This window comes from Petaurus breviceps, unplaced genomic scaffold, assembly GCF_028583685.1.
Source record: "Petaurus breviceps papuanus isolate PSGF00001 unplaced genomic scaffold, PetGlider_PUasm1.0 99, whole genome shotgun sequence".
Taxonomy (NCBI): Eukaryota; Metazoa; Chordata; class Mammalia; order Diprotodontia; family Petauridae; genus Petaurus; species Petaurus breviceps.
In genome coordinates, this window is record NW_027187465.1 from 24932413 (window position 1) to 24947933 (window position 15521).

The 15521-nt window shown below is 42.5% G+C and overlaps 1 protein-coding gene across 1 annotated transcript in view; it reads left to right on the forward strand.

Moving 5' to 3' along the window:
- The window catches only part of CCDC62 (coiled-coil domain containing 62), a 57642-nt gene extending 44045 nt beyond the window's left edge, over nt 1–13597 (forward strand). Inside the window, exons 10-13 of the mRNA XM_069081678.1 lie at nt 3064–3220; nt 6041–6157; nt 12272–12361; nt 13374–13597. Of these exons, the coding sequence (XP_068937779.1) occupies nt 3064–3220; nt 6041–6157; nt 12272–12337 (340 nt within the window). The 3' untranslated portion in view covers nt 12338–12361; nt 13374–13597. The remainder of the gene's footprint in view (nt 1–3063; nt 3221–6040; nt 6158–12271; nt 12362–13373) is intronic.
- Nucleotides 13598–15521: the final 1924 nt, after the last annotated feature.

Genomic DNA, 15521 nt, shown 5'->3' on the forward strand with positions numbered 1-15521 from the left:
AGAGAGAGAGAGAGAGAGAGAGAGAGAGAGAGAGAAGAGGGGGAGGGAGAGAGAAAACAAAGAGGAGGGAGACAGACAGAGACAGAGGGGGAGTGAAAATGGAGTAAGAAAGAGAGAACACAGTGAGTAAATCACCGGCCCCAGAGTCAGGAGGACCTAGGCTCAGATCTGGCCTCATACACTTAACACACACACACACACACACACACACACACACACACACACACACACACACACACACACACCCTAGCCATGTAACCTTGGACAAGTTACTTAACCCCAGTTGCCCTCCAAAAAAGGCAAAAAAAAAAAAGAGAGAGAAGAGAGAGAGCTAGAGAGAAGAAAAGGAAGAGAAAGACCAAGTCAGAGCGACAAAGTGAAGGAAGAAAGGAGCCAGGCAGGAGCACTGGGGAGCTGCCAGGGAGGGGAAGGAAGAAGAGCGTCAACAAGAGCCGGCAGTACTGTGTGGGAAGTTGGAGAAGGAAGCCTAAAGAAGGCCTTGCATTTAGCTGCAGAAAGGCCGTTTGAGAGAATAGTCTGGGTGGAGGGCCGGGTGAGGCAGGATTGGAGAGGCTGCAGAGGCAGGTGGAGATGAATCTTTCGAGGTGATTGGTGAAAGGAAGAAGACGTACAGGCTGAGTCTGCAGGGGTCTCAGGGGTCACCTGAAAAGGATTTGTAAAGAGAGAGGAGACCTGCCATCGTATGTGGCCCACAGGGAAGGGGCTGCTACATAGGGAAAGACTGAAAAGAAAGGAAAGAGAGGTTATCCCTGGATGGTGAGCTCCTGAAGGAGGAAAGAGGGGATGAACATGAGGAGGGGGTTTGGTCTTGCAGAGGAGAACTGGCGCAAAAGTAGAGGATGGGTGAAGATGTAGCAAGGTTTGAAGATGAATGTTGGGGAGGTTAAAGATAATGAACTGATCTCAGTAAAGTAGAACACAGTCATCTGCTGAGGGGGATAGGGTTTGGGGTGGAGACAGGCTGTGGAAGAGACGGAGAAAGGCTCTGGGCAGTGGGATGGAAAATCAATCGATGAATAAGATGAAGGACCAGGGGCAAGGAACTCCAGAGGTGAACGAGTATGAGCAGTTTGGAGGAGAAGGTAGTGATACCAGATGAGGAATGATGGAAGAAGAGGCAGGCGGGGATGGAGGCCAAGATCAAACACTTAGGCTTATGAGGAGAGACACAGCGGAAGAGACCCAGAGGCCCAAGGCCATGCTTGGAGAGGGAACCTCATAGTTGAGATGGGAAGTTGGGAACAGTTTAGTGTTACTGTGAGGTCAAAGGTTTCATTCCCCAGGTATAACTGAGATGCAGCAGAGATGAAGGATGAGGCACTGACGGGAATATTGTTCATTCAAGATGAGGGTGGGGAGTTGGGGGGGAGGGGAGACAATCAAGCAATCTTGAATTCATTGAGGAAGGAGGAAGAGTGACTGGGGGTAGGGGATGGAGATTAGAGCCCTAAAACTGGGGGCAGGGTGAGAGGAGCAGAAGGGGCCAGGCTGCTGAGGGATGCAGGCCCAGGTCTGTCAGGTAGGACCAGAGAGCAGCGGACTCACTTCCCCTCTGGCCTTTTGTGCTGGGCTGTGAGGAGGGCCAGTGGTCAGTACCTCAGAGGGGAGCAGAGACAGGTCTTCAGGATAAAGCCACATTTCAGTAAGGGCTTTTCCTGGAGTATGGGAAACCAGCTCCTCTGCTGCCTATACAGGATTGATTCAGTTGCCTTTTCCACAAGTCTTTCCTAGGAACACTCACTGGTTTTTTTTTTTTTTCATTTTAAACCTTTTCTGGATACTTTTTTTCTAAAAAAAAATATATCACTAGGGGCAGCTAGGTGGCGCAGTGAGTAGAGAGCCGGCCCTGGAGTGAGGAAGACCTAAGTTCGGATGCAGCCTCAGACACTTAAACACACACACACACACACAAAACTAGCCGTGTGACCTTGGGCAAGTTACTTAAACCCAATTGTCCTCCAAAAACAAACAAACAAAAAAAATTATATCACTGTCACTTCCCAGTAATTCCACTTATTTCCAGTAGAACCCTGTCATCTCACCCCTCCCTTGTTTGGCAGTTAAGCCAAACAGACACAAGACTTTGTTAATGTCTACAAATATATGCCTTATTCAGCACCTGTTGTTTGCTACCTCTCTGAAGAGAGAGGTAGGTGGCATGCTTTGCCATCAAATCCTTGGTAGTCACCATTGGTCTTTGCATTACTTAAAAATCTCAAAGTCTTTTCATTGTTTTCCTTAATACAATTGTGTTTATTATGTCAATAATTGTTATTATTTTGATCATTTTGTCAATAATTTATCATTATAGCCATCATTCTTTTGGTTCTGGGTATTTTATTCTGCATCTATTCATGTCAGGGTTCCCAAGTTTTTCCTAATTCTTCCAGTTCATCATTTCTTACAGCCTCTCCCTGGATCTTAGACCGTCACAAGTGTGTCTACAGTATTTGCTAACTGTTGCCTTTGTGGGGTCTGCTTGTGTGGCCTTCTATAGATCACTGGCCCTCTTGGGGCCTCCTCTGTAAAATGAACTGGGCTAGAACAGGGCAATGGGTCCTTCCTGTTCTAACAGCTGGGAGTCCTTGATTAACAGAAGCACTAGGCACCTTCCTGTTAGTCAAAGCCTTTTCCTCACCTGCAGGAGAAAAGTGGGGATACTTCTGTTCCATTGGACTTCCTCCAGGTGTACCATTGGAGTCCCTGCCCCCCACTCCTCCACAATAAAAGGATTGGAAACATGACTTTAAAACGTCAGGGGGTCATTTTTAAAAAACTTTGATTCTACTCTCCCCCCCAAAACAAAACAAAAACCAACCCTTGATGTTTCAGTAAGGTGTCTGGATTCTTACTTATAAAAGGATTTCTGTGATGTCGATCAATCCTACCAGGATTTAATCTTAATCTTGAAATTGGCTTGTTTGTTTTTCAGCCTAACATGGTATCTTGTCCTGGGGAGGTACTTTGACTGCAAGCCTAAGGGCCTAAGGGACGGTGATGATGGTGATGCTAATATGAGGGTTTTCTGTATTCTATTGACAGCCCACCAATCGCCTTCTGGCATTCTCACCGCATGGGTGCCTCTAGCATAAAGTGCTCCACAAAGAACGAAGAGAGATTCACAGATTATTCTTCAGATAAAAGGCATTCCTCTGGATTTTTATCAAGCAGCAGAGGCACAGACCCTTCCTTCCATCATGTTAGTATTTGACTGGGAATGACATGAAGAGTTAGACACATCTGGCATATTCAAGGGGGCTCTTAACCTTTCTGCAGTATGGTGGTTAGCTGCTGATGTTTGTTTTATTTTAGGAACTTGAGGCGCTTTTAAAATGGTCTTTGAAAGTTAAAACATTTAATTTCCCAGACCAAACTCCCCAGAGGAGGCTCTCAGGGAACCTGGGTGTTCTCAATGGTGAACATGCTAGTTATATAGATTTTAGTGTCAATCACTAAAATCAGTAGTGACGGGCATTCTTTATGATGCTTGGTTTTTAGGCCTCTTATCAAGGGGAATAAAATTAATTTCTGAAAGCAAACATTCTAGTTTCCTCCTGTCAGTAACCTATAATGTGGCTTGTCTTGCATGACTTGCAGATTGATGACATCATAGAGGACCTTCCTTTGTAGAAAAGCACAGACCAAGACCACTAGATTTGGGGCTGGGACACCTGCATTCAGATTGTGGTTTACTACTTACTCCTTATGTGGCCTTGGGCAAATCATGTCCTCTCTGGAGGTCTCCTGACTGTATCTATAAAGTATTTATAAAGGATCAGACCTTGAGATTTAAAAAAAATTTTTTTAATTGTGAACTAATTGGTCAAAATTGATCAATAAGCACAAAAAGTAGTATACAAAGAACAAAAAAGAGGAATGTATATGAAATTGTGATAAGGGCAGGGAATGGAATGGGGGATTTCGTTGGCAAGAGAACTCAAAGGTGAGGAAACTCCATCAGCACAGATTGGCACATTCTCTGAAACTCATACTCCTAGAAAATTGCCTAGATTGTGGTTTACTACTTATTCCTTGTGTGACCTGGGGCAAGTCATGTCCTCTCTGGAGGTCTCCTGACTGTATCTATAAAGTATTTATAAAGGATCAGACCTTGTGATTTAAAAAAAAATTAAGTGTGAACTAATTGGTCAAAATTGATCAATAAGCACAAAAATTCTAATATACAAAGAACATGAAAGAAGAATGAAGAAAATAAGTGACTTGCTCAAGGGCAGTCAGCAGGACACTTCAGAGGGAGGGCTTGAACCCAAGCCAGCTCTCTATCCACTGCCTCTCTATGAAGCTGTGACCCTCTGTTGGATACAGTTTGATTATTTAAAGCACATGTTAAACTTAACAAGGTTGTCCTCTTTGTCTGCCCTTCTGCCCTTTTGATTTTTTTCATGCATTTTCTCTTGTTTTATGGCTCTTTCCTTTCTTATTCTTGCACTTTTCTCACTTCCCACTAACTCAAAACCTCACCCTGCCCTCAACTAGAACCCTTCCTTGCAGAAAATAGGCAACAAAGGTCCCTTCTAGCTCTTACGTCCTATTGTCCTGTGATCCATTTTAAGCAATATCATAGACTTTTAAAATTAAATTTAAATTAAGAACAAGAAATGTAAAATTCCATTTAATAAATTTTACCTGCTTCCCAGGGGGCAGTGAAGAAAGCACTTTATAAACCATAAGAGGCAATATAGAAATGGGTTATTGTTGTTGACTATTAATAATACATTTTCCAAAAAAAACCCTTTATATTCAATATTTTAATGATTTCAGAGAGGCAGGGAGGAATTGAAGACAGACACAGAGATACAAAGGAATACAGACACACAATCCACCTTCTGTGGCTTTTCATTATGACTTGTGGCCTTCCAGAATATTTCTGCTAAAGGCTTTTAACATTTGTGTTGCCTTTTTGCAGCTATAGGCATTAATGAGGATGTCACCTCTTAGGATCCAGCAGAGACCGGATGTGTTTTACCAGAATTGCAACAGGAAATTAGAGTCACTTTCTTACATCCCTCTTTTCTTTCAATATCATCAAACCACTTCTCTTCAATGTTTCATTTTCCCAGGCATGTCTAAGGGTAGAGGGAGCCTTTGCAGCAATCTGTTCCTAATCTTTTACAAAAAGATTCTGATAGTTGGGCTACATTACATTTGATGATGTTACAACTCTGTGTCTCTTTCCTGGTTTAGGATAGAATTAAGATAGAATTGACAAGAACTGATTGACCTCAGTGATGGTCAGTTGCCAAACCTAACGAGCATTTCCTCATTGAAATGATGATGGATACCATTATCTCCTTGGAAAACAAAGTAAATAGTCTTGAAGAATAGTGGAGCCTAATACAGAAGGTATGGGTAGGCTATCTCAGCTATAAACCTGCCTGAGAAAGATGGGGTTCCAACTCTCAGGTCTCAGAAGCCTTCCTTGGGCTCCTCCTTTGACCCTGGTCTTGCTGACACATGACTCTGCATGGTATCACATGTACATAGATAGTCTCTGCATATGCGGAATGAGAAAGTACTTTAAAGAAAAGACGGTGTGTGCTCTAAAGGCATTTTAGAAGAGTTGGGAATTAGAAAGAGTTGGCATTTTTCTTGGTGTAAATTTAGCACAGGAAGGAGCCAGTTAAATAGAACAAAAGCATTCACGATCACATGTTTTGGAATAGCAATACTGTTTTGAGTCTTTTCTACCACAGGTACCAAAGGAAAGTGGTTCTAACATACTAATTAGAGACCTGAAGAACTGACAGGAAAAGCTCAAGAATCTGATGTATGGATGTTATTAATTAATTGGCACCAGTAGCGCCTTTTTTCAGTGATGGGAAACTATTTTAGTTGGATAGGCCTTAAACAGATCAAAGGAACTTGTTTATAGCATTTGTCAGTGCTGCTGAGGAAGTCAAAGAATTGTTCACTGATAGCTCTCATTTTCACACAGAAAAAAACCTTTTTCAAATACTTCTTGATTTCATTAGCTTGTTAAAATTGTTGTGTCTTCCAGGATGACTGTTCTCCCACACGTAAGCTTCAGCACTTGCTGGCAGAATCTGGAGAGGTGATTACTAACCTGGAACTTAGCACTCTTCTTCCTGTTAGCCCTAGCAATCCCAACCACAGTGTATGCTCATTTTTCTCTCAACTAAGTTTATACTCTCTGAATGTTCTACTAAGTATAGAGGTGCAGACTGATCTCTGGGGAGGCATGAAAAGCTTCTCTGATGTGCCTGCAGAGTGCGGGGAGTGGTGCATGAGCTAAAAGATGCCCCTGCTTCCAAACTGTTTTAAAGTGTGATATACTTTATGGGACATGTGGTGGGGGGAAACTTAGTAATATAAGACTTCTTTCACAAAATGACCCCTTACTTAACCCTCTTGAGGCAGTGCATTCCACTTTTGGATAAATCACTTGGTAGAAAGTTTCTAATTACATTGAGCCTAGGTCTGTTTCTTCACAACTTCCACACACTGCTCATGGTTCTACCCTCTGGAACCAAGCAGAACAAGGCTAATCCATCTTCCCCATGACAACCCATCAAATACTTGAAAGGCAACTACCTTGGAACCCGTGGTTGTTCATCTCCAGACTGAACATCACCAATTCCTTCAAACAGTTCTTATATGGTGTCATCTCTAGTACCCTTGCTATCCTGCTCACCCCTGCACTTATCAGTGTTCTCACCCCACAGTGGACACTGTCTTACAGATGTGATAGACTAGGATAGAGGTGAGCAAGACCTGTGTCATCCCTTTTCAACATGCCTTTCTCAGCTTTTCTTTTGGCTAATGTATCATGCCTTTTACTACTACTGAAATAAATGGAAAATCACTAACCTTCCTTCCCCAGATCCTTTTTTTATAGGAATACCTTGCCATAGTATACTGTGCTATTTATTTTTTGGGTCTCTGTGTAGAACTTTATATTTATCTATTTTAAATTCCTGTCTTACTTGATTTGGCTCATAATTCTTTCCTGTTGGGATGTTTTTGGATCCTGATTTTACCATTCATAGACTCATAGAGTCTCAATGTTGGAAGGGACCTCAGTGATCATCTAGGCCAGATCTATACATGATTTGTTACAGTATGCCTAATTAGCCATCCAGCCAACCTTTGCTTGAAGACTTCTACTGAGGGAGAAACATAGCATGTCCCAAGGAAGCTCATTCCTCCATATCTCCAACTGTTAATGAAATATTTCATTATATCAAGGCTTTATATAATGGCTCCTTGCCATTTTCAGCCATTGCTCCTAGTTGAACATGTCTTTTAAAATTTGATCAAGGTGTCTTCTGTGCCTTCACTCAAGGCATTCATTTTAAAAAAATGTAAACAACACAGATCCCTGGGGCATTCTACTTAGAGACCTCTCTCCAAGGTGACACCAAACCATTAATGGTTTTCTCTGTAGAGGAAATGGTTTTCTCTGCATTCCGTTCTAAATCTACATAATTGTGCTATCACCTAGCCCACATCTGTTCAGCTTGTCCAAAAAAACGAGAGGCTTTGTCAGGGGCTTTGCTCTGATTGAATATGCTCTGTCTAAAGCATTTCCCTCATCTACTAGTTGAGTTACTTTTTCTTGAATGGAGATGAGGTTAGTCAGGCATAACTTATTATTGATGACACCATGCTGATTCTTAGTGATCATTTCTTCCCTTTCTAAATGCCCACGAGGGATTCCATTGATTCTCAAATTTTCCTGTGAATTGAGATCAGGCTCCCCAGCCTATAATTTGGAGATTTCCCCCTCTTTCCTTTTTTGGATATCAGAGCTGTGCTTTCTTTTTCACAATCTTATGTCACTTCTTCTCCATCCTGCCTAAGTTTTCAAGTCAGCTGTTCAGCAGTCACTTTCACTAAGCCTGGACTGGCAACTTGAGCTCACTAAGGGCAGCGAGGCTCTCTCTTATCCTCTCCTCGTGTCTTGTGGGTTTCAGTTCCCTTTAGTTTCTTTGTCCTCTCTTTCCCAATTGGAAGATCATTGTTCTTGGCAGAGGAGTTGGGTAGTCCTGTTTTCTATGTCTTATCCATTATCATTAGCCCATTTATTCTCCATAGCAATCCTATCTCCTCTTACTCTTCTTCTTACCTCCATCATAGCTTTAAAAAAAGATTTAAATGAATCTGTGATCTCATTGGCTTGAAAATTCCCTCCACCAGTGCCAATGACAAGCTGTCCGTGACTGTCCATCCCGAGGGACTCTCGTCCATGTTCTCCCCAAAGTTCACCAGAGTGGGTATGCTCATTATGCTGAAACAAAACAGAACAAACACATCCTCTTCACCATTGACTTTTGTGTGTGTGTGCTGATTTGCATCCTTTCTTCTTGGCACATCAAACTTATAGGTGGAAAAAACATCCATTGCTTTGCAGACTCCATTACATTAACTGAGTGGTGTCTACATCAGAGGGATGTGTCTGGTCCTGCTTTTGCCACTAGCAATTTGAGTGATCTTGGACAAGTCACCTAACTAATTTTTAATCTCATTTTCTTCATCTGTAAAATGAGGGATTGGGTTAGATAATCCCTTTCAGTTTTTTAATTATATTCTAAATCCTTGGGTTTGGGTTGGTTTTGGTTTTGATTTTGCCAACCATAAACGACTTATCATTCTTTTTCCTTTTTCATGTACTTTTCTCAGTACTTGGACTCTCAGTACTTGGCATCTCTCTGGCTATCTTTGCCTAGTAACGATTACAGTTTGTTATAATGTTCTTATATAAGTAGGAATATTACCAGTGAAAGGGGCCAGGAGCACAGTAGGGTTCTGGCTTTGAACTCAGAAGACGAGAGCTCAGCCCCAGAGTACCCCACTATTTGCTCCTGGGGTGGTTTGGAACAAGTCACTTAACCCCGCTAGTCATCAGTTCATCTGTAAAATGAGAGAGTTGGATACCATGATCTGTCAGGTTGTTGGTAGTTGAAAAACCCACCATGTGGTGACTGGAACAGCTAGTGTCGGCTGAGGGGTGAGGTCTTCCCTGGCATCGTTAGGACAGTCAGAGGTCTGGCAATCAAGCAAACAGTAGTTCAAGAGCTATTAGAAAAGTACCAGCAGATTGGGCTGCTAATGTCCATGGTCTATGGGCTTAAGCCTTGTTTCCTCCAAAAGACTGAAAGCTCTTGGGAGGAAGGAATGTGTGAGGTAGTTGGGTGAAAAGACCTCTGGGACCTGTTCCACCTCTGCTACTGTGCTCCTGTGTCAGCCTTTCTTTATCTGTCTTACAGCTCCCTCAATACAGGCCCGGCTTATAGTAGGCATACCATGAAGAGTGGTTGGATTGAACTGTGCGCCATCTTGTTTCTAGCATGATGAGCGTGGGGTCTGTCTACTTAGTGACAGGGTCTTCATTCAAGCTCTCTCAGAAGAGTGTGGGCTAAATCTGGCAAAGAGCAGGTTATTTGGGACAGCAGATGATTTCTATATGGTTTAGTTGTTAATGTTAAGTCAAGAGAGCTGGTAACAGCTGCGGAGTGGCGTGAGAACCTTCCGTTCCCCTCCAAAAACAAACAGCGTAAAGCTCAAGGGGTGCTGTTCCTCAGAGGGAATTGTGACGAGCTAACTCATTAACTCCCTAAGATGAGCTGTCTTTGAAAAGAGCATTAGGGGGGTGCTGGGCCTGGAGTCGGGAAGACTCATCTTCCCGTGTAATCCTGGGAAGGCCACTCATCCCCACCTGCCTCAGTTTCCTTATCTATGAAATGGGGATGATAATCACACCCACTTCTTTTGAGTTGTGGTGAGGATCAAATGAGATAATGTTTGTAAAGTACTTAAGACAGTACCTGGTAAGGGGTGGCCAGGTGGCTGAGCGAGTAAGAGCACTGGCTCCAGTGTCAGGATGACCTGGGGATCAAATCTGGGCTCAGACACTTAGCACCACACCCAGAAATAACTGGCCGTGTAACCTTGAGCAAGTTACTTAACCCCGATTGCCTTAAAAAAAAAAAAAGACAGGGCCTGAGCCCATTTGGGGTTTTCCTTGGCAGAGATACTGGGGTGGTTTGCCACTTCCCTCTGCAACTCATTTTACAGATGAGGAAACTGAGGCAGACAAGGGTAAGTGCCTACCACATAGCAGGCATTTAAACACTTATTTTCTTCCTTCCCTCCTACTGCTAGTGAGACATAATCTGAATAAAGAAAACACTTCAGTGTGTTTTCAGCTATGTTTGTATTTAGTGGTAGAGTCACAGAATCAGAATTTTATAGTTGAAATGGAGGTCAGAAGTCTTGTCCAGGTTCCACCTAAAAAGGAATACTTTCTGTAACTCAGAACAAGGGGTCATTCAGCTACTGCTTAGGACCTTCCAGGAAGGCTAACCTCCCTGCACTGGCAGCCTGTTTCATTTGTGCATGTTTGTGCATGGCTCTAATGCTCAGAAAGTTTTCATTACTTTAGACCTAAATTTATTTCTTTGTAATTCCTACCCACTTCTCCTGTTTCTGCTCTCTGGGGCTTGATCCCTCTTCCAGGTGACAGCCTTTCAGATACCTGAACGTAATTCTCATTGTCCTACTTGAGTCTTCTCTTCTTTAGGCTAAACGTTTCCAGGTCCTTCAATCATCCTCCTCTGGTACAGTCCCAGGGCCCTTCACCAGCCTGCCCTTCCTTCCTCTGTACACTGTCCACTTTATCAGTGTCCTTCCTAAGTGGTAATGCCCAGAATGAGCACAGTGTTCACGGTGTAGTATGACTAGGGCAAAGTGCTAAGGGACTATCACCACCTTCTTTCTGAAGGGGGAGGCCTCTCAGTGCAGCCCAAGATCACCCTGGGGTTTTTTGGCAGCCATGTTTAGCTTCTTGTCCACAAAAACCCCTCGATCTTTTTCAGACAAACTTCTGTCTAACCAGGCCTCCCCATTCTATACCCATCAAGACCAATCTCTGAATCCACGTGTAAGACTCATATTTATCTCAATTCAATTTCATTTTATTAGATTTAGCACAGAACTGTAGCCTGTTAAGTTCTTGTCTGCCTTGACTCTGCTATCTACCATGTTAGCTGTTCTTCCCAATGTTGGCCATCTGCCCAACATTCTATGAACATGCCAGCCATACCTTTAGTCAAATGATTGATAACAGTGTTAAACAGCCCAGAACCAAACATTAATTGCTACTCTATCTACCCCACCCCCAACCCCCTGTTTAGAATTCTTCTAATTGTATTATCATCTAGTCTACTCTTATGCTTTATTTCACAAGAATGGTAGGAGATGCTCTACCATTTAGTTAACTCAAGTATAGATAAGTTGTATCTAAAACATTAATTACCCTGATCTACTAGTCCAATCTAGTGACCCTGTCAAAGAAGGAATTCAGATTACTCTGGCATGACTTGTTCTTGATGAAGCCGGTTCATCATCATAAGCATTGCTTTGGATCCAGATGTTCATTCGTGAGCTCTTTAGTGGTCTGTTCTAGAACTGTCTTAGGAATCAAAGGCCAGCTCACTGGCCTATAGTTTACAGATTCTGCCCTTTCCCCTTTCGAAAACCTGGAAATTTTCTGTTTTCCAGCCCTGTGGTACCTGCCAGATGCTCTTCCCTTCTTCAGGCTCAGCCATCACATCAACCGGATCGATTGATTACCAGCTTTAGGACTCTGGCCGCTTTATAGCTCTGGGCCATCTATGTCATTTTTGTCTCCTTCCACTTCCATTTTATGTATATCTCATATTAAAGTGACTTTGGTGAATTCCCTTTGCATCCACTTCAGTGTCTTTAGACAACTCCCATTCCCCTCCTCCTTTGTGGAATTATTCTATCTGTATCTTCAGAATTTGATTCTTGGGAGTTTCCCATCTGTCCTATATCTAAAGGATATAGTTTATGCACTTCATTCCTATTCTTTTTCTGAACCCTATTGGGTTCTGATTCTAGTGGGTGCAGTCTAGGGTGTGTGTCAGGCTATGCCCAACTTTCCTCTCCTTCCTCACCACAGACTCTGGTCTCTTCATCCAGATGTCCCCATCATTCACGTCCTAGCAGCCAGTCCCTCCTTGTTAGTGAGAATAAGATCCATGGTAGAATTTCTCCTCGTTGGTTCCTTCACTAAGGCCTGCTTTTCTTTTTAGTAGGACATATGCTCTTTAAGGGCAAGTGTGATCTCCCTCTGGTATCCAGCACCAGATCTGGCAGATAGTAGGTGTTTAATAATAAATGCTTGTTGATTGATAAATGCTTTCCTGTGTTAGTCCCGAATACTGACTGAAGGGTTCTTTTGTAGACAGACCTCTCTGACCTGACAGCTCACAAAATACCACTGCCAGTGATTGAAGAAAACAACTCCTGAGTCCAGTTTTCTGGGCGATTATGGGTAAGTCACCTCTGCTTATCTCGTGACATTTCCTAAGCAGCTTCAGAATGCTGATAATGAAAAGTCAAAGCCAGACTTTGTTTGTGCCCCTTTCTTTTTTATATCACCTATGCCTACCAGCAGGCCCCTTCCACATTTCAGGGACTAAGTAAGTGTGGCCATGCCTTGGATGGAGAGTCCGCATTATCGTAGTGTTAGATAAGAAATGCACCCTAGAGGTTACCTAGCCCAGCCTCCTTGTTTTCCAGAGGAGGCCACAAGGACCCAGAGAGTCAGGATAATTTGCTCAAGGTCACAGCCAGGACCAGAACCCAGATCCCCAAGCCATACCAACATACTGCCTTGAACAATGTAGGCACTCAGTATGTCCTAGACATTTTCTAATGTGATTGAATATCAGCATCTTTCAAAATCTGATCTTCTATGAGTGGTTTACAGATAACCTCTTCAGAACTCCCCTTTTATGGGAAGAGATTTTTCATATTTAGTTACAGGATTAACAAAGCATAGTCTTAAGCTTTGGACCCTTCCCACCAACAGCTGAAGTTTCTGTCATGATTCCTTCTACTAGGGCCATTTATCCCCCTGAATGGTCCTATATAGAGTTTGTCTGGAATCCAATTTCTCATGGGCTGTTTGTTCAGAGGTTTTTGAAGTTTCTGAAAGTCAGCACAAGCACTTGAGATGTAGCTAACAAATCATTGATTTTTGGTGTCAGCAATTTTTCAATTCTTAAAAATTCTTTATATGATAGTGCAGTTCTGATCTGTATGCATTTAGGAAAGGAGAGAAGAGCCAGCCCCATTTCCTGGAGGTGGCAGGCAGGAGGTTCCTACAAAGCCTTCTCTTCTGCAACCAAGGGGGCTTGGAGGTCTTTCACACACCTCTGGTTGGCATTGCCTGGGTCAGGAGGCAGAGCTACATTTTCAGAGACAGTGGGGAATTAGACATCACTATTCTCTTTTCACAGATCTTGTTAAATATGTGCATCTTCTCTCTTCCTCCACTCCAGAAGCAGATTTCTTGTCTATTTGGAAGGAAGGAAGCAGACACCCTTGCATAATACTTACTTTGAAAGAAGAGGATTATAATTCTTTATAAGCGATAAACAGCTGATAGCCAAAGGCACCAGAAGACCATTTGTTAACACCTGTATTTTGAATGTCATCAAGTTAGTAGTTTCCAAATGTCATACCTAGATGCTAGGCCTTATTTGTATATATTTGTGAAACCGAACTTAGTATTATGTTGAGAAAAACATGACTCTTGCGTGTAGAGATGCCCTCCCACTAAATGCTGGAGAAGCTTTGGGAAAGCATGAACATCAAAGTGAGAACCCCAACAATTGGTGATGAATTGTACAGAATTCTCCACCCTTTTGGTGAATTGTCTGAACTATTTTTTCTTGGCTGTATGTGCATTATCATTTTTTACTGGTCTGTTACCAGGGTCAGTTTATAAATGCCTAAGAAATGGCATTCTCTTACTATTTTGCTGTTTTGGCTCTGGACTTTGCTATGTAAATAGACGTGAAATAATGTGCAAAGTGTTTTTAACTGGAAAGTAACTTCCTGAGTGACTGAAAATTGATGTCCTTCAGTCCAAAAAAACCGAGCTGAGCAATTCTCCTCCTCTAGTCTGGGGCCCCTTGTACACCAAAAGCTTACTAGAAGATCAAGTGTTATGTATGGTATTTTAATTTTTTCACCTCCAAGGAATGAGAACAGTACCGTATTTAACTTGTAAAGTAATTTTATTTTTTAAAAATATGCCATGTGTATCTGTCTCTTCTAAGAGAAGCAACAGCTGCATTCAATGAAAATATTTTTAACAATAAAGAGAATGACCTTTCTGTAGTCTCTTCTTGGTCATAGTACTGGAGTGGAATCAGGGCTGCTGGTGGGGAGACAAGGGAGGTGAGAATAAAGTGGCGTCCCTAGGCCCTCCCACTCCCTTTCCAAACTAGGAACAGCCCATCCAATACATTCCATTACTGAGAAAAGGCCCGGCTGGGCCACTTTGCTTAGGAATGTGAGGATTTATTTTTTAATGCCTTACCAGCATAGTAGAGACAGTTTTCCATTGTGCTCACCTAAGTGCGTCTTTGTTAAAAAAGGTTTCCATGTTGTGTCAGTTGATTTTCATGAGTCTAGAGGACCCACCCCTTTTGGCCCATCTAATTAGGGTATTTAAAGTAGAAATGGGGTGGGGTTTGCTTATGTTCTCTATAAATGCACACTTTATATTTGGACAGAGTGAAACTGAAAAGTTTGATTCTAAGTGAAAAGGCTGCCAAGTTAGGAAACCTGACATGTCCTGGGGGAGGCTGGATTCCAACAGAAGTTCTCCTTCCCCGCCTGCCAAATGATGAGTGAACACTGCTGATTTTGCTGGGTTAAAACTCTTGGGGAACCAGGTTTTAATAGCACAAGTCTTTGTGGGTCTGGGTGATTGGAGACTGAAGTTTTTTCCTAGATTATATGATTACGGATTCTAGACTTCTTAGCATTGCATGTGTACTCCTGTACAATTCAAATAGGAGAAAATTTTAGGTCTCTTATGTTATCTACAAGTGATTTGGGGACATCGGCTGCAGTTCTTTTCATGGTGGCCTTTTTGCAAGCATTTAGCCTGGCCCCTCCAGCATGAGATGACTAAGTGTCCCATTTGATAATGTTCAAAGGTGCCTTTGGATGCACAGTAAGGTGACTTTACCAGCTGCTTTCCCTCCACCTCTCCAGGATCAGCCTTTGAGTAACCTCCTTCCCTTTATTTTCATGTTCTGTCTAGGGGGCCATTCCTTCTCAGAGGCTGGTATCCTCACACTACTTTAGAAATGGTCTCCAAGTTTTGTTTTAAAACCATATTTTAGCATTCATTCCCATGACTGACATCCTTCAGCTGTGAGAGAGGGCTATCGGTTTATTTGTTCAGTTGTCTATCAGCCAGGAATCATCGCAGCTGCTGAATGAAACTCTTATGAGGGTAATTTTAGAGTTTATGGAAAGACTTTTTTTTTTAACAGATATTGAAAGACTATTTAAAAAGGGAGGGAATCAAAGCCTATGATACATAAGAGCTAAAAATAGTTTTTTGCCTCCAGATCATGAACACTAATGCCTAGGGCCGGAAAGGTCTGGGCGGCAGGCAGCAAAGGAAC